Below are 18208 nucleotides of genomic sequence, written 5' to 3'. Positions count from 1 at the left end.
TACACGTAAAGCTCCTAACACAGCACGTTAGTAAGCGCTCGGCAAAAGTTAGCCTTTATTTCTCCATAGTCAGTATAGCAAAATGTTGTCCACGGACATTTAGATGAAATGAATTTTACAAGAAGCCTGACCTTTTTTGTAACTTCCTTTTGTTAAACGCTTTACTGATAACTAAAACTTCTCTTGAAAAAACATTTCTCACCTCATCTTAGTCTTACATATACCTAGGAGTTCCACATAATATAACTGACCAATTACATTCAATTTCATTTTGAGGAAAAGAAAACTGGAGGAAGCCGGAATTTTTGCCTCTCTTGTTGTTTCTATTTGTGTCTTTGCAACAACAATAACAACACGGCACTGCTCACTGGATTTCTCTTGCTTTCACTATTCAGTACGACAGTCACCAAGAGGATGCTCTAATTTGCCAAATATCAGGTATCTACTCAAAGTCTTATAAAATTAATAACCTTGTAAATCTTATAAAATAAACTAATGGAGAAAAATTTCACACAGAGATAAATAGTATCACCAATATTACTATATACTTATTGTGTATTTTAATATTTTTGCCTAAAAATTATAAGACAAAGCAAAATACACTGACTATAAAGGTAAAATTGTTTCTGATAAAACATGTATCTCCTCAAAATACAATGTTTTTAATGCAAAAAAATCACCCCTTGACAGGAAAAAATATATATACTACTTTTCGGTCTGAACAAAATAAGGAAAGTACAGCTAAAAATGAAACTATTCAAAATCTTGGCATGTCCAGTAAAACCCTTCCTTTTTTTTTATAAACTCTGGTTATTTATTTTACTTTATAACATAAAATGAGTATAAATGGAGGCTAATATTGGATAACTATTTTAGGAAAAGTTAGCTTAAAAAGGCCAAGGAAAATTCATCTGTTTTCAGAGAGAAATCAAACATGCTCCATTTTTTTTTGTTTTGCCATCATTTCTGATGAATACAGCTCTATGGATTAAATTTAAGAAGAAATAAAAAAACGTTTAAGTCAAGTGAATTATCTTAGAAGACTGGTTATGTCATTAGCTTGCTTTTGTCACCATGTAATGCTATCCTACCTTTAAAAGTTATTCAGGAAGAACAAACATACAAAGACAAATAAATATACACACTTTTCAGCCACAACGTTTTAAAAATGTTCAAGTTACCATTATCGGGGGCGGGGGGGGCAGGAGCGCTTACCTGAACACGGGTTAACCAGTTTTACAAACATAAGCCCACTTTTCATCTTCTTTGAAGCATCTTTTAAATACTCTGAAAAGAAATGGTGAGTTTGTAAAATTAAAAGACATCTGTTTTGTTGCTCACTTTACTTACTTTACTCTTTTTCTTTCTTCTGTTTTTACGATTTTTTCCTAAAAATTTTAGCTCTCTTCTATTGCTTATAAATTGTGTGATCTTATGCAAATTATCAACTTCTCTGTGAAGTGCAGTGGAATTTAAGGTAGTTTTAATTTACTTCTTTGAGAAGTGCTGAGGAGCAGGGCTCAGAAGGGTTAAACCTTGGCTCAAGCACCCGACAGCTCTGTCACCTCAGGCAAGGGTCCTCATGTCCCGTCTCAGCCGTCACATGTATAAAATGATGATGATAATATGTACGCTTGCCTTTCAAAGGATTAAACTAGCTAATTTGTTTAAAGTTCGTATATTCAGACAAACAGAAATAATAAATAATAAGTGATAGCTCTTATTATTATTTTTTGTTACTATTATTATTAAATAGAACATTTAAAAAATCAATATGTACTGGACATTCATGCTTTTTGCCCCTAATTATGATTATCTACTCATGTCCTCTGCCCTTTTTTCTAGTAGGGCATTCATCTTTTTTTTTACTACTGTATTAGGAGTCTTTACACAGTAAGGATATCAAATCTGCTTTTATTTTTTTGGGAGGTGGGGGCGACGGGGCGCACCATGTGGCTTGCGGGATCTCAGTTCCCAGACCAGGGATTGAACCCAGGCCATGGCAGTGAAAGCCCCGAATCCTAACCACTAGGCCATCAGGGAACTCCCTGTTTTTAATGATTATTTCACCACTTAGGAGATGTAAAATCTTTGTGTAATCTCATCAATAACTTCCTTCATGGTTGTATCTTTTGTGTTATACTTAGAAAGGCCTTCTCTCCCTCAAGATAATGTGAATTGCCCATATTTTCTTCTAGCACTTTTAGATTATAGTTAACCTATTTGGAATACATCTCTGTATAAGATATGGGGAGGAGATATCCAACTTTAATTTTTTGCAATGAGTTGTTCAGTTGTCTCCATGCCATCTAACTGAATAACCTATGCTAAGTGTTTCAAACACATTTATGAGTCTATTTATGGACACTGTATTTTGACCCATGAATCTGTGGCTATATTAGCATTAGTACTTCAATATTTTAATTATTGTAGCTTTAAAATACATTTTAATATCTGGTGAGTTAAGTCCTCTCATTATGTTTCCTCCATGATATTTTAATGTCAAAGTTTAAATCATATAGATTAAAACATAAAGACCATGACAATTTTATTTATAACATCCTCATATATTTTGAGTGGCATATTTAAACCCATTTAAAGAATCTCTCTCCAAAAGGAACCAAGGTACTCTGATTAATAAGGGAGCAGAGCAACAATCTACCAAAGAGTAAATGAGAAAGCTCTGAGGAAGGAAGGGAACTTACAGTCACCTTTATTTTCTACAGCCCCACTCCCTTTACCCCACTTCAGATCTTCATAAACTTAAATATAGCAAGCATGTTTAGAAACTGGCTTACTGATAAATGGTGTAGGTACAACTTTTTTCTCAATAGTGACATTAAATATATAAAGAAAAAAACCCCTAATTTTGAGATTTTCACTTGCAACCAAATGGAATAACAGAAACCCAATTTAACAGCCAAAAAACAAAAATAAAAAGGACAAAATATGCAAAACAACTATTTTCAATACACTGAGGTTGAGCCATGCAGGACAGTTATCTGAGAGATGGGAAACAAATGAGGGGAGCCCTGTGATCGCCCCAGCTTACTGCCTTGAGACAGTTTCCAGGCCACGGTGCAGAATGGGAGAACCCAGGTGAAGCCTGGATGACTCCCTGAGTTGTAGAGATGGAGCGAAGAGTTCTCAAGACACCATGGCTAGAGTTCACAGGTCAGCATGCAGGAACTGAGCAACAAAGAGAGAAAACCCCAGAGATCAGCAAAGAGTACTGCTTGAGTAGAGTATTCAACAGAGTACTGATCAGTGCATGCACGTGATGAAACTACCTAAGGGCAGGAGAAAAACCAGCTGAACAGATTAGAGGAAACAGTACCCCACATGCCCTCGGGGCCCTGCACTGGGCCTATTCCCAGGCAGACTGGAAAACCTCATAATTCAGAGGACACTGGGTACAGTACTCCAAAGGGTCTTGCCTCAGTGGTAGGGGACAGACTAGACTAAATGTTGCTCCAGTCCCACCGAACTAATTTTAAAAGCAAGACCTAAAAGAATCAAACTGTTTCCAAGTACCTCCACTGTGTCCCAGAGTGAAGCTCAAGATTATTTATAGGAATACAAAAATATTCATCTGCCAAAAAGGTAAAATTCACAATGTCTAATCAAATATTACTAGGCATTCAAAGAAGCAAAAAAATATGACCCATAATGAGAAAAATAAAGAAATCAATTATTGAGAGGGGGTACTGATGTTAGACACAGATGTTAGAATGAAGAGACAAAAGAATTAAACACAGTATTCCTCATGTACAAAAAGTTAAGTAGAGACACAGAAGATTTTTTAAAAAGACCCAAGTTGAGATAAAAAATACACCAGATGCGATTGATGGTGGAAGAAAAGATTAATGAACTTGAAGACATAGCAACAGAAACTATCTAAAATGAAAACACAGAGAAAGAAGAATTAAAAATAAAGTATCAGCAAACTGTGGGACAACTTCAAGCACCCTAATAATTTATGTGTGAATTGGAGCTCCTGAAAGAGAACAGGGGGGAAACAGAAGTATTTGAAGTATGGCAGAACAGTTTTGAATTTGATGAAAACTATAAAACCACACATCCAAGAAGTTCAATAAACCCAAAGCACAAAGAAGCAGGAATAAAATTATTCATCAGAATCAATAGTTCAAAACCAGTAATAAAGAAAACATCTTAAAAGCAGAGAGAAAAAAATGACATCATGTACTGAAGCACAAAGCTAAAAATGATAGCAAATTTCTTATTAGAAACAATGCAAGCCAGAAGACAATGGGGAAACATCTTTAAAATACTAAAAGAACACATGATGAACCCAGAGAAAATACCCTTGAAAAGTGAAGGTGGTCAACAGATTCTTTCAGAAATACAAGGGCTGAAAGAAATAATCACCAATGGACCCACATGACAAGGAATGCTAAGGGAAGTTCTTCTGCTAGAAGGAATATGAAACCCCATGAAAATATGAATCTACACAAAGGAATGAGGAACACTGGTAGTGGTGACTGCAGGGGTAAAGAATTTTTCTTACTATTTAAATACCTTTAAAGATCATTGACTAAACAAAAATAACAATTTAGTGCAGGGTTTATAACATATGCATAAATAAAATATATGACAATAATAGCATAAAGGCCAGGAAGGGAGAAATGAAAATATACCATTGAGAGTTTCCTATACTATATGTGGAGTGGTGTTATATCACTTGAAGGTAGACGTAATCATTTAAATATGTGTACAGTAAACCCTAAAGCAGCCAATTAAATTACAAAACAAAACAAAATGCTGTTACTAATAAAACAACAAAGGAGATGAAATAGAATCATAAAAAGCACTCAATTCAAAAGAAGGCAGAAAGGGAGTAAAAGAAGTACAAAGGGGCTTCCCTGGTGGCGCAGTGGTTGAGAGTCCGCCTGCCGATGCAGGGGACACGGGTTCGTGCCCCGGTCCGGGAAGATCCCACATGCCGCGGAGCGGCTGGGCCCGTGAGCCATGGCCGCCAAGCCTGCACGTCCAGAGCCTGTGCTCCGCAACAGGAAAGGCCACAACAGTGAGAGGCCTGCGTACCACCAAAAAAAAAAAAAAAAAAGTACAAAGAACAGATGAGATAATTGAAAATAAATAGCAGAATGACACTCAAATCTAACCATATCAATAATCACATTCAATGTAAATGGACTGAACATCCCAATTAAAAGAAATTGTCAGACTAGATAAAAAAGTAAGATAAAATTATATGCTTCCTATAAGAAACACCATTTATATATAAAGATACAAGTAGATTAAAAGTAAAAGGAAGAAGATACAGTGTGCTTATCATGCTAACACTAATTAAAGGGAAGATGCAATGGCTCTGTTAATAACAGACAAAGGATATTGCCAGGGATGAAGAAGGTCATTTCATAATGATAGAAGGGTCAGGAGGAAATAATCCTCCATGTTTACAATCACACATACAGAGCTTCAAGATACACAAAGCAAAAACTGATAGACACTTCTGCCCCATCTCTAACCCCTGGCAATCACTAATCTGTTCTCTATCTCTAAAATGCTGTCATTTTGAAAATGTTATATAAATGGAACCATACAGATTCAATTTTAAGAAATCTTTTAAGACTTTCCTTTCTGCAACTTATAAAAATGTAAAGGATAAAGTTTAGCACTGTTAAAAACTTGTCCACAAACTAAAACAGGTTGTGGTCTTCTCTCCTTTCCCTGCCTGCTGTTTCTCACTTCCCAGCATCACATTTCTTCATTATGTCTCAAGGCACAGAAAAGGTGACCTCTCTTTTTTCAGCAATACAGCCTTTATTTTATTTCAGTATGACAGTAAATCTTTCAACTGTAACTTGGCAAATTATTATTGATTTCTGTTTTTCTTTTTTTTAATAGAAAACTTTGGTTCTAGTGACCCTTGCCAGCTCTTCCTCCAGCTTTCCCATTCCTCCAGAGCTTAAAATAATCAAACTTTACAAATATCCAAAATCTTAAAAAGATATTTTTAATAACTATTCAAGGGAAGCAGTGTTTCCATTTTTCCCAGGAAGAGCAGTAAGTCCAGAGGATTAGCTACAGCCTAAAATGTCAAACTATGAGAACTTTGGAATTACTAAGTACAAATAAATACTGACATTAATGTGTTCTGCTGCAAATGCCAGTGTTCTCTGAAATAGGCTTTAAGATATATTAGTGTAGATAACACTGAAATGTCTATGTAACAGGGGAAAAAAAGTCATCTTTTCTCATATACAGCCTACAAAACAACTAGCTGTTGGACTCAACCTTTCAACACAGAATTCCAAGTGAGATGCTATACTCTTTAACACAGCATGCATTTCAAAATTCATCTCTCCTGCCCTATTCATTCATTCATTTGTTAATTATTGATTAGTAAAAACTGACCCAGCCTCTACCCATGGGGAGTTTTCAGATGTCCCATGGAAGAGACATATCTTGAATCAAATAATCACACAAATGTAGACTGCAAATGTAACAACTGCTGAGAAGAAATACATGGACTATTAGACCTTATGAAAGATGATGTAACACAGATAAGGAGGTCTGGGAAGGCTTCCTGTGTGTAACACTGGTTGAGTTCTTTGCTTTGATGCCTAAGGAGTCAAAGGAAGCATGCATTCACTTTACCAGCTAAATATTCAGTTGGCTTCTGGGCCAAATCCAGTGCACAGGAGGGTTTTGTTTGCTATGCACATTTTTAAAAATTTGAATTGGGTGCCAATATTTGGAAATCAGGTAATTTTACATGAGATATATTTTCCCTGAATATGAAAAAAAAATCGTTGGGCAAAGATTTGCCTTGCACTATCAAAACACCTGGCAACAACATTTTGTTAAACGGCAGCTACCACTGTCTAGTTCCCTTTAGTCTTCCAAGGCATCTGTACACTCACCTCATGGTTGGATGATTATCAAATGCCACGTCTGTGCTCACTAAACTGCATTCTCATTTTCTAGATTCTAAGTACATACAGCAAATATCAGATGTGAATAAGTAACCATTTAGTAATAAACACTATCCTCTCATTGAAACTGATTCTATTACCAATTTTACTATTCTAGGCACTGAGGATATAGCTGTGAATAAAACAAAGCCCCTATGCTCACAGAAAGACTGCATTTAATACACCCCTTCATCTTCCCCTGTCTGCTTCTTCTCCACCCCAGTCCCTCAATCCTCTGCCCTCGCACCTCGACTATCCAGTGCTACAGGGCAGGGAGTAAGACTCAGATCTGCCAGAACCTAGAGCCCCCGTGTCCAGAACTGCATTGTCAAACAGAAATAAAATGCATCCCATAAATATGAGCCACATTTGTAATAAACTTTTCTAGAAACCATAGTAAAAATACATAAAATAAATTTTCAATGATATATTTTATTTAACCCAATGTATATATCTAAAATATTTTTATTTCAATACATTAAAAAATATGAAATATGTTAGCATGATGTTAGCTGTGGGTTTTTTATAGACGCCCTTTAACAGACTGAGAAAGTTTCCTATTCCTAATTTTTTGAGTGTTGTTATCACGAAAGAGTATTTTCTCAAATGCTTTTTCTGTGGCTGTTGAGATGATTATGTGGTTTGGGGCCTTTATTTTATTGAAATAGTACAATATATTACATTGATTGATTTTGGTATGTTGAACCAACTTTGTATTCCTAGAACAAATCCCACTTGGTCATGGTGTATAATCCTTTTTACATACTCCTGGATTTGGTTTGTTACTTTTTGAGGATTTTTGCATCTATGTTCATAAGGGATATATTCTGTAGTTTTCTTTTCTTATGACATCTTTGTCTGGTTTTGGTATGAGGGTAATACTGGCCTCACAGAATGAGTTGGGAGGTAGTCTCTCTTCTTCCGTTTTTGGGGAGAAACATGTAAAGAACTGGTATTAATTTGTTCATTATTTAGAAGATTTTGCCAGTGAAGCTATCTGGGACTGGGCTTTTTTCTATGGAATGGTTTTAATTTACTAATCTAATGTCTCTACCTGCTATAGGTCAGTTCAGATTGTCTATTTCTTCTTGAGTCCGTTTTTGTAGTTTATGCCTTTCTAGGGATTTGTCCATTTCATCTAAATTATCTACTTTGTTGGCATACAGTTGTTCATAGTATTCCCTTATGTTCCTTTTTTATTGAATATTTCTATAAGATCGGCAATGATGTACTCTCTCATTCCTGATTTTAGTAATTTGAATTTTCCTTTTCTTGGTCAGTCTAGCTAAAGATTTGCCAATTTTGTTGATCTTTTCAAAATGGCCTCCTTTGACTTCACTGATTTTTCTGTGTTGTTTTTCTGTAATCTTTATTTCTTCCCCTAGTTTGCTTTGGGTTCAGTTTGTTCTTCTTTTTCTAGTTTCTTAAGATGAAAGATAAGGTTATTGATGTGAGATCTTTCTTCTTTTTTAATATAGGCATGTACAGCTATATATTTCACTCTGAACGCTGCTTTACTTCCATTCCTTACATTACTGTGCTCCATTTTCTTTCTTTTCAAAGTACTTTCTAGTTTCCTTTGTAATTTCTCCCTTGATCCATTGATTATTTAGGAGTATGCTGCTTAAAATTTCCACATATTTGTGAATTCCCCCAATTTTTTTTTTTTTTTTTGTGGTACACGGGCCTCCCACTGCTGTGGCCCCTCCCGCTGCGGAGCACAGGCTCTGGACGCGCAGGCTCAGTGGCCATGGCTCATGGGCCCAGCCGCTCCACGGCATGAGGGATCCTCCCGGACCGGGGCACGAACCCGTGTCCCCTGCATTGGCAGGCGGACTCTCAACCACTGCGCCACCAGGGAAGCCCTAGAGAATCTCTTAATCTGAAGTCCCATCCTTCCTTCTTAACTCAGGAAACAAAACTGTGGCTGTGAAGCACAATAATTATCTTGGTATAACAATCAGCATCTTAACTTGCAAGAACATAGTTCAGATTAATGCTAACTTGAAATTTTCAATATCATAAAGAAATTTCCCTGCAATGTATTACCCCCTCATTTGTACTATTATTATCGTACAAATTACATCTTTATATAAGCCCATCAACAGTTTTATAATTATTGCCACATGAGGTTATATTTTAAATCAGAGAGAGAAAAGAGTTACAAACAAAAATACATCTGTACTGTCTTTTATATTTTTATCTATGTATTTATCTCTACCACTGATCTATAGTCTTCATGCAGATTCAAGTTACCATCCAGTGCCTTTTCCTTTTAATCTGAAGGACCCCATTGTGATTTTCAGGTCTTAGTTTTTCTTTATCTAGGAATGCTTTAGTTTCTCCCACAGTTCTGAAGGATAGTTTTATCAGACAGAGAACCCTTGGTTGACAGTTTTTCTTTCAGCATCTTTAATATGTCATCCCACTAACTTCCAGCCTCTATGGTTTCTACTGAGAAGTCAGTTGTTAATCTTATTGAGGCGCCCTGTATTCGATAAGTCATTTTTCTCTTGATGCTTTCAAGATTCTCTCTTCGTGTCTGTCTTTTGATGGTTTGACTATGATGTGAGTAGGTGTGGATCCCCTTTAGTTTATCCCCTTGGAGTTTACTGAGCTTCTTAAATCTGTATATTATTTGTCATCAAATTTGAGAAATGTGGGCTTCCCTGGTGGCGCAGTGGTTGAGAGTCCATCTGCCGATGCAGGGGACACGGGTTTGTGCCCCGGTCCGGGAAGATCCCACATGCCACGGAGCAGCTGGGCCCATGAGCCATGGCCACTGAGCCTGCGCGTCCGGAGCCTGTGCTCCACAATGGGAGAGGCCACACAGTGAGAGGCCTGTGTACCACAAAAAAAAAAAAATTTTGAGAAATGTTTCACTATTAATTGTTTAAATATTCTTTGTCCCCCTTTCTTTTTCTCTCCTCCTCTGGGACCCATTATAAATATTCTGATATGCTTGATGGTGTACTGCAGGTCTCTGAGACTGTTCAGTTTTCTCAATTCTTTTTTCTTTCTGTTCCTCAGGCTGGATAATATCAATTGATCAATCTTCAAGTTTGCTTTTTCTTTCCTCTTCTAGCTTAAATCCGCTGTTGAGCCTGCTAATGAAATTTTCTTTTCAGTCATTGTAATTTTCAACTCCAGAATTTATATATTCTTTTGTAATTTCTATCTCTTTATTGATATACTCTATTTTGTGAGATTTCATTGTCATACTTTCTTTTAATTCTTCAGACATAGTTTACTTTAGTTCTTTGAGTATATTTATAATAGCTGATTAAAATCTTTGTAGAATAAGTCCAACATCTTGGACCCCTCAGGAGCAGTTTCTATTGATTACTTTTTTCCCCCTGTGTATGAGGCATACTTTCTTATATCCTTATGTGTCTCACATCTTTTTATTGAAAACTGCACATTTTAGATAATATAACAATAAATGTGACAATTCTGGAAATCAGAGTCCCTTTACCTAACTCTTTAAGACTTATTGTTGTTGCTGCTTTTGGTCATCGTTGCAATTGTTACAATTTGTTTTTTTAGTGACTTTTCTGGACAAATCCTGTAGTCTCTATTCCCTGTTGTGTGCAAACACTGATGTCTCAGTTAGCTTAGCGTTAGCTAATGACTGGTCTGAGATATCCTTAAAAGTTTTGAACCAAAAAGTCTCCCAACATTTGCTGAGGGGATCTTCATGTGTGTTGGGGCATGTCTTCAACACTCAGGCAATTTAAACTTCTGCCTTAGCTTTTATTTACTGCTTCCCTTGGGCCCCAAGGTCAGTCAGAGGTGAGAGAATCGGGCTTCTCAGGTCTTTCCTAGGTATGCACACAGCCTTGCATGTGTGCACAGTGCTGTAATTCCCTAGGAATATGTCAGAGATTTTCAAAGCCTTTTACGGAGATTTTATTCCCGTATCTTCCTTTTAAGTTTTTGGCCAGGTTCTCATTTCCGCAACTGGCATTGCCCCCTCAGCAGCTGAGTATCAATTGCCGCTGAGTGTTTTTGACAAAGGTCCTGGGGATAGGGTTTTCCTGCCGAGTGAGTTCTGAGCTCCAGTCAGGTCAAATGACAACAATGCCCTGTGAACAGGGCTTTTCCAGGGAGCTGGAAGACAGGTCAAATAGGGACAATGCTCTGGGAATGGGACTTTTTTTTGAGGAGCCCCAAACATGGCCTGCCCATCCAGTGGTTGCAAGCCTGCTGGTTTTCAAGGTTACGGTAGATCTGAGCAAAGGGAGATGGGAGCAGTTCAAGTTGCAATGCCACAAACCTTGCTCAGTGAGATTCAGCAGTTTTTCTTGAATAAACACTCCTCGGATTGTTGGAAGCCTTTGGCTAATTTCAAGAGTTCTGAAAAAGTTGATTTTGGACATCTTTGCCAATGTTTTCACTGCTTTTACGGAGGAGTGGATCTACCGCCATCAGATTTTGAAGACTTAGTATGAAAAAATAACTCATATTGTTATAATACTTCTAATATATCCCTTAGTTGATAGTTTTGTGTGTGTCCCTTAAGCACACAAAATTACTTTTGACTATAAGCTAAAGGCTCTGTCAAAGATAGACAGTTTAGGGCTTCCCTGGTGGCGCAGTGGTTGAGAGCCCGCCTGCCGATGCAGGGGACACGGGTTCGTGCCCCGGTCTGGGAAGATCCCACATGCCGCGGAGCGGCTGGGCCCGTGAGCCATGGCCACTGAGCCTGTGCGTCCGGAGCCTGTGCTCCGCAATGGGAGAGGCCACAACAGTGAGAGGCCTGCGTACCGCAAAAAAAAAAAAAAAAAAAAGATAGTTTAAAATTTTTCATTTAAATTTGGAAAATCCTGGGTTATCCCATGGGCTAGCTCCTCACCCACCAAGCTTGGAAGCTCCATCGTTTTTCTAACTTTTACCTGCAACATCAGCACAGCTGAAGGATAGGTAAATTAATTAGGGAAGCAAAAAATATCTGCTTTTAGAATAATGGGAAAGAATCAGAAAAGTAGGATTGGGACTGTAAAGAAGGGTTTTCTTCTATAAACCTATTTTTAACTGATACCTATTTCTTTGTCATGTCAGCATAGAAAGAACACAAGATCTGAAGTCAGACAGATCCATAATCCATTCCCAGCTCCTCTTCTTACTCAGTAGTGTAACCTTGGGCAAGATATTCAACCTCTCATGCCTCACTTATTTCATTTACAAAACGGGCATAGTAATTATTTTTACAGGTTTTTGTTAGGCTTAAATAAATGTGAAAGTGGCTAGAACATGCAATAAGCACTCAATTAAGAACCAGTGTCCTTGCTCTTAACTATGTGGAAACATTAAGAATGTGCTGGGAATATTAAGATCAAAATATAAAAGTCAAGAATTCCAAGCACAGAACTACCAAAGGGCCTAACAATTAGCTTTCCAGGAGCAGACTAAATTAGGACCAGTATGGGAACACCTCGGAGATACTGTGGGTTCAGTTCTAGACCACTGCAATAAAGTGAATATCACAATAAAGCTTATATCGCAATAAAGCGAGTCACAAGAATTTTTTGGTTTCCCAGTGTGTACATAAAAGTTATGTTTATACTATAGTGTAGTCTGTTAAGTGTGTAATAGCATTATGCTTAAAAAAAAGTACATCTTAATTTAAAAATTTTGCTAAAAAATGCTATCATTGGATCTTTCAGTGAGTCGTAATCTTGCAGTAGTAACAACAACAAAGATCACACTGATCAACATAACAAATACAGTCATAATGAAAAAGTTTGAAATATTCTAAGAATTACCAAATGTGACACAGAGACATGAAGTGAACAAATGCTGTTGGAGAAATGTCGCCAGTAGACTTACCCAACGCAGAGTTGCCACAATCTGTCAATCTGTAAAAACATGCAGTATCTGTGAAGTGCAATAAAGCAAAGCGCAATAAAATTATGCTTGTGTATTCTTTTTAAGAAGCCAGAACACAATGCATTTTATGTGCAAAAATTAGGATAACATATAGTAAAGTACCCAGCAGTTTCTGGCACATGGAATATGCTCGATAAATGTTACATGAATGTGTTGTTTGATTTTTAGAACAAGCTCAGTAAGAAATGATAAAAGCAAGTTTTTATGTTTAAGGAGCCAAACTTCATTTATATGGAAAATTTACTCATGTGAAACACCGTCTTTTAAAACCATGCTGAATAAAGTAAGACTTCACATTTCATTTTTTAAAGAGTAAGCTTTACACTTTCTTTTTTTGACTGTTTTCTCTTACATAAGAGATGACATAAGCCATGCTGGCTAAAAGAGTATTTTACAAAAACAGAAAAAAATCAGGCAAATCAGAAGCAGGTCCTCAGTCTCTTTCGGCATTTCAGATTCAATAATATCTTAAACTTCCAATTATCTCAAGCCCTGCCTCTTGAGTTGATGTCTAACCAATTCCACACAGTTTTCTTATGGTCTCTGCCTTCTCTATAAAGATCCAATTTTATGTCCCACTGGTCACCACAAACTCTAGCGGCAAATCTTCCATCTGTTTACCATCCTGATCTAAATACCTCAACAGAAAGGAAACTCTGATTGCTACTTTCCTGACATTTGAACTTTAAAGAAAATATACCCATGACAAAGAGACAACTGTGTCCAGTGAATGTAAAATAACAAATAAAAGCTAATATGTATGCAGCATTTACTGTATACCAGACATTATATATATATATAAGGTATGTGTATATATATATATACACGTATATATTCATCAGATTATATGTATATATAATCCTCATATAATCCTTGTAATATCTCTATGAGGTAGGTACCATTTTAACTCCCAGTTTTGTAGATGATAAATTTGCCTAAAGTTAGGAAACCTGTCCAAGGTCACAGAGTTATTCAGCTACACACAGAGCCAAGATTTAAATCAGGCAACAAACATTTTAAACTATGACACTTTAGAGAACCCCTTTTTTTTCTCCCGTTGCGGAGCACAGGCTCCGGACGCGCAGGCTCAGCGGCCATGGCTCACAGGCCCAGCCGCTCCACGGCATGTGGGATCTTCCCGGACCAGGGCACGAACCCGTGTCCCCTGCATCAGCAGGCGGACTCTCAACCACTGCGCCACCAGGGAAGCCCTAGAGAATCTCTTAATCTGAAGTCCCATCCTTCCTTCTTAACTCAGGAAACAAAACTGTGGCTGTGAAGCACAATAATTATCTTGGTATAACTGTTCTCCTATGACACAACATCTCAAACTCATCTGTCCCCCTCCTGTCCTGTCCTCCTCAGAGGCTTCTTTCTCATCAGTTGCCCCACTCCAATCCAGCCAGTACCCCCCAAGTGTCAGGGGTGCAGCAGAAGGAAGAGAAGGAGGGGGAGCTAAGGAAAGTGAGAAAGAGAAAAGGAAAGGATCAAAAAATAGATAAAAGAAGGATGAGAGAAATTTGTTGTGGGATACAAGAAACATCTGGTGATAAAAACAGATAAAGTCAAGTTTGACCAATGGAAAAAAAAGGAAACTGATGTTATTAGCGATTACAATACCCTATGCACAGCTGCATATATCCTCTGCCCCCAATTATCTATGACATCTTAATGCTTAAAAATTAGAGTGCACAGCACATTATCAATGCATAGACTTAAACATTCAGTATGTTTGAAAAGTTACTCGTGAAGTATTGTACAAGCCAAAATGGAACATTATTTTTCATCTGCAGAGTATACAGTATGGGGTGTTGTACACTTGATATGAAGTTATTTATCAACTAGTTTTTAAACTTGGCAGCTCGTTCTTATCCCTCTCTTGGTTAAGACAAGTTTCTTCATATCATTTAAAGTTCAAAGACACGAGACAGGAGAGAGAGAGAGCCACCTTTTTGCCAAGTGTTCTTATGACTTGGAAGCAATGGGCATTTGTTCGTGACCCTGTCCGATTTTTGGCACATAGCAGATAAGCTCTGAGAAACACACACCCCCTGTTAAACGGAGAAGAAAGAACAGACATCAAAGCACCACTCATTTTATTTTTAGATACCATATCAAGGCTATTCAGGTTTCTTATGAAGATCCAATAGGAAAAAAAAAAAGAGAGAGAGAGAGATTATCACTCTCACACTCATGCAATATGCCCTAAACAGGTCCCAGTTCATTTTCTTTAGACTTCAGCCATTAGAATATATTCAGACCCACTGGTTCCCTTCTGCCTGATTGGCAGAGATACCTCCTTGGGAACGCTTTGCTAGGACACAAATACGATGCATGCAAGACAAATCAGCATAATTTCCAAGTTACTTGCCGCTTCCAGGAATGCTAATTTCAGTAATAACTATATGCCTTCCTTTCCCAAGATGTTAGTACTGCCATCAAAGAGATCTGGGTCATTTTCCTGGCTTTGAAGCTCTCAGCTTCCTCAAACACTACAGGAGGCAAACCAAGAAAAGCTAGAGTGGCATGCAATAGAAAAAGAATTTCCAAGTACCGGGTTCCTCTAAGAATATCTTTTCATTTTGAAGTTTTGAAGAAAATGGCCTTTGCCAAGACCATAGAAGATAAAATCTCCATTCTTTTAGGGCTGACCTATCAATGGCCACATTTCTAGGAATGGCTTGTGCACTGAAGAAGAAACTGATGCAGAACTTCAAGTTTGTAGCCAACTCAAAGCCACAAAGAACAGCAACATATAGAGATGGAGCCGAGGCCTTGAGACATCCGGGAAGCAGGAAAATTCTGGTGAGATAGAAAGGACCTGACTGGGACGTCCAATGACAATGGCACTGGCTCATGGAGAGGAGGTGTGCCTTGTTCCTGGTCATCAAACTGACAACAGAGGACACCCAGCCCTCCTGTCCTCCCACCTCTCCCACAGGGGCAAGGACCATCATCGGCCAGCAGAGTGGCCTTGCGCACAGAGCAGGGGCCCTGGAGGACGCAGGAGAGCTGACAGTCTTTGCCACTTAATTCCTGTTGAGTGTTGGGCAGATTATTTGACTTCTCTGAGTCTTGTAAAATGGTGATAATAAAGCTTGTGTTGCCTACTTCCCATGGTCACTGTGAGGGTCAAATACAATAACACACAATATCATCAGAGTGTATTACAATGGTATAAGAGATGGAAGATACGGGCCTAGGAGACAGGTTTCCTAAAAATTATATAAACCTTGGCAAAGGAAGGAGAGTATAAGTTATAGCCAAACCCAATTCTCCATACAATAAACCTCTGCCATATCTCTATGCCATTCAAAGACCACCAATTAACAGGAAACTCAGAATGCTGGACTGAGACAGGCTGGGTGACGTGGCTGAGGCTCCTGGCCGGAGCGGGTCTCACTGGAGAGGGAGGGGAGTGGTCGGCTCTTGTGCTGTCCATCCTGCACCTTTTCCTTCCTCTGGACAAAACACTCCCTACCCTCAGCGCCCTCTGCCATCGCTCTCTCCCACCTGTAATGGTAGTGGAGCTCACCCCTCCCTGGCTACAGCTCACAGTGGGTAGAGGCTAGGGTTACAAGTGATCTCAGGGGCTGGTCAGAAGCCTGTCTTGAAAACCGTAAACAAAAAACTAAGAAAAGAGGGGTCGCTTCTCCCAGCAGACACCAGGAGGCTTGGGGCTTGGGTGTAGGGTGTATGCAGCCTGTTTTATAGGAATCGGAAGAAGTTGATTTGAGACAAGGAAGTTAACACTGAGAGAGGCAGAAACCCTGGACCTCCTGGTACTGCAATGCCCTATTCCAGAGGTCTCTGAGCTCTCCACCAGCCCGCCACCCTGCCCCCAACACAGCCGGCCCTTCTTAGGAACACGTGGCCCTGCTAAGGAAGTCCTGAAGAAGCATCAGTCACACTTTCTAATACACAATCAGGATGCATTGGCCCCACACTAAAGAAAGAGTAATTACCATACTAAGGTGGACTCATGGTCCGTTCAAACTGGCATCCTATTTATGGCAAACACACCAAGGTCGTTTGCAGAAAACCATGCTTGTCTTCAAAAATTCAAGCTCAAATGGCTTTCAAAACATCCTGGCCAGGCTGTATGTTCACTATGGTTCTGTGAATTTATCTTCACCCCTCCTGCATCTGATTGTATTTTCAGTCTTTATCCACTCCTCAAGATAATCCAAGGCCAATATCACTGATGAACATAGATGCAAAAATCCTCAATAAAATACTACGAAACAAATCCAACAGCATATTAAAAGGATCATACACTATGATCAAGTGGGCTTTACCCCAGGAAGGCAAGGATTCTTCGATATATGCAAATCAATCAGTGGGATACACCATATTAACAAACTGAAGGATAAAAACTATATGGTAATCTCAACAGATGCAGAAAAAACTTTCAACAAAATTCAAGACCCATTTATGATAAAAACTCTCTAGAAAGTGGGCAAAGAGGGAAACTACCTCAACATAATAAAGCCCATCTATGACAAGCCTGCAGCCAACATCGTTCCTAATGGTGAAAAACTGACACCATTTCCTCTAATATCAGGAACACTACAAGGTTGCCCACTCTCACCACTATTACTCAACATAGTTTTGGAAGTTTTCGTCACAACAATCAGAGAAGAAAAAGAAAGAAAAGGAATCCAAATCAGAAAAGAAGTAAAACTGTCACTGTTTGCAGATGACATGATACTATACATAGAGAATCCTAAAGATGCCACCAGAAAACTACTAGAACTAATCTATGAATTTGGTAGCATAGCAGAATACAAAATTAATGCACAGAAATCTCTTGCATTCCTATATACTAACAACGAAAAACCTGAAAGAGAAATTAAGGAAACACTCCCATTTACCATTACAACAAAAAGAATAAAATACCTAGGAATAAACCTACCTAAGGAGACAAAAGACCTGTATGCAGAACACTATAAGACACTGATGAAAGAAATTAAAGATGATACAAACAGATGGATACCATGTTCTTGGATTGGAAGAAAATGACTATACTACCCAAAGCAATCTACAGATTCAATGCAATCCCTATCAAACTACCAATGGCATTTTTCACAGAACTAGAACAAAAATTTCACAATTTGTATGGAAACACAAAAGACCCCAAATAGCCAAAGTGATCCTGAGAAAGAAAAACGGAGGGTTTCCCTGGTGGCGCAGTGGTTGAAAGTCCACCAGCCAATGCAGGGGATGTGGGTTCGTGCCCCGGTCCGGGAAGATCCCACATGCCACAGAGCGGCTAGGCCCGTGAGCCACGACCACTGAGCCTGCGCGTCCGGAGCCTGTGCTCCACAATGGGAGAGGCCACAACAGTGAGAGGCCCGCGT

The 18208-nt window shown here is 38.5% G+C and overlaps 1 protein-coding gene across 18 annotated transcripts in view; it reads right to left on the bottom strand.

Moving 5' to 3' along the window:
- RNASEH2B (ribonuclease H2 subunit B) overlaps positions 1 to 18208 on the bottom strand; it is a 126961-nt gene that overhangs the window by 57586 nt on the left and 51167 nt on the right. For 11 of the 18 annotated variants that reach the window (XR_010936784.1, XR_010936781.1, XR_010936782.1 and 8 more), the window contains exons 2-3: positions 12789 to 12836; positions 1216 to 1287 (exon numbers count right to left, since the gene is read on the bottom strand). Coding sequence is in view for 14 of the 18 variants with exons in the window: in XM_067712965.1 (XP_067569066.1) it covers positions 1216 to 1287; positions 12789 to 12836 (120 nt within the window). In the remaining 4 variants the exon portion in view is untranslated. Of the gene's footprint in view, positions 1 to 1215; positions 1288 to 6908; positions 6951 to 12788; positions 12837 to 18208 lie in introns of those variants that run through there. The other 7 variants (XM_067712963.1, XM_067712966.1, XM_067712961.1 and 4 more) reach the window with 3 other exon arrangements.

Source organism: Pseudorca crassidens, chromosome 18 (assembly GCF_039906515.1).
Source record: "Pseudorca crassidens isolate mPseCra1 chromosome 18, mPseCra1.hap1, whole genome shotgun sequence".
Classification (NCBI taxonomy): domain Eukaryota; kingdom Metazoa; phylum Chordata; class Mammalia; order Artiodactyla; family Delphinidae; genus Pseudorca; species Pseudorca crassidens.
This window is presented reverse-complemented; position numbering and strand designations above follow the sequence as displayed.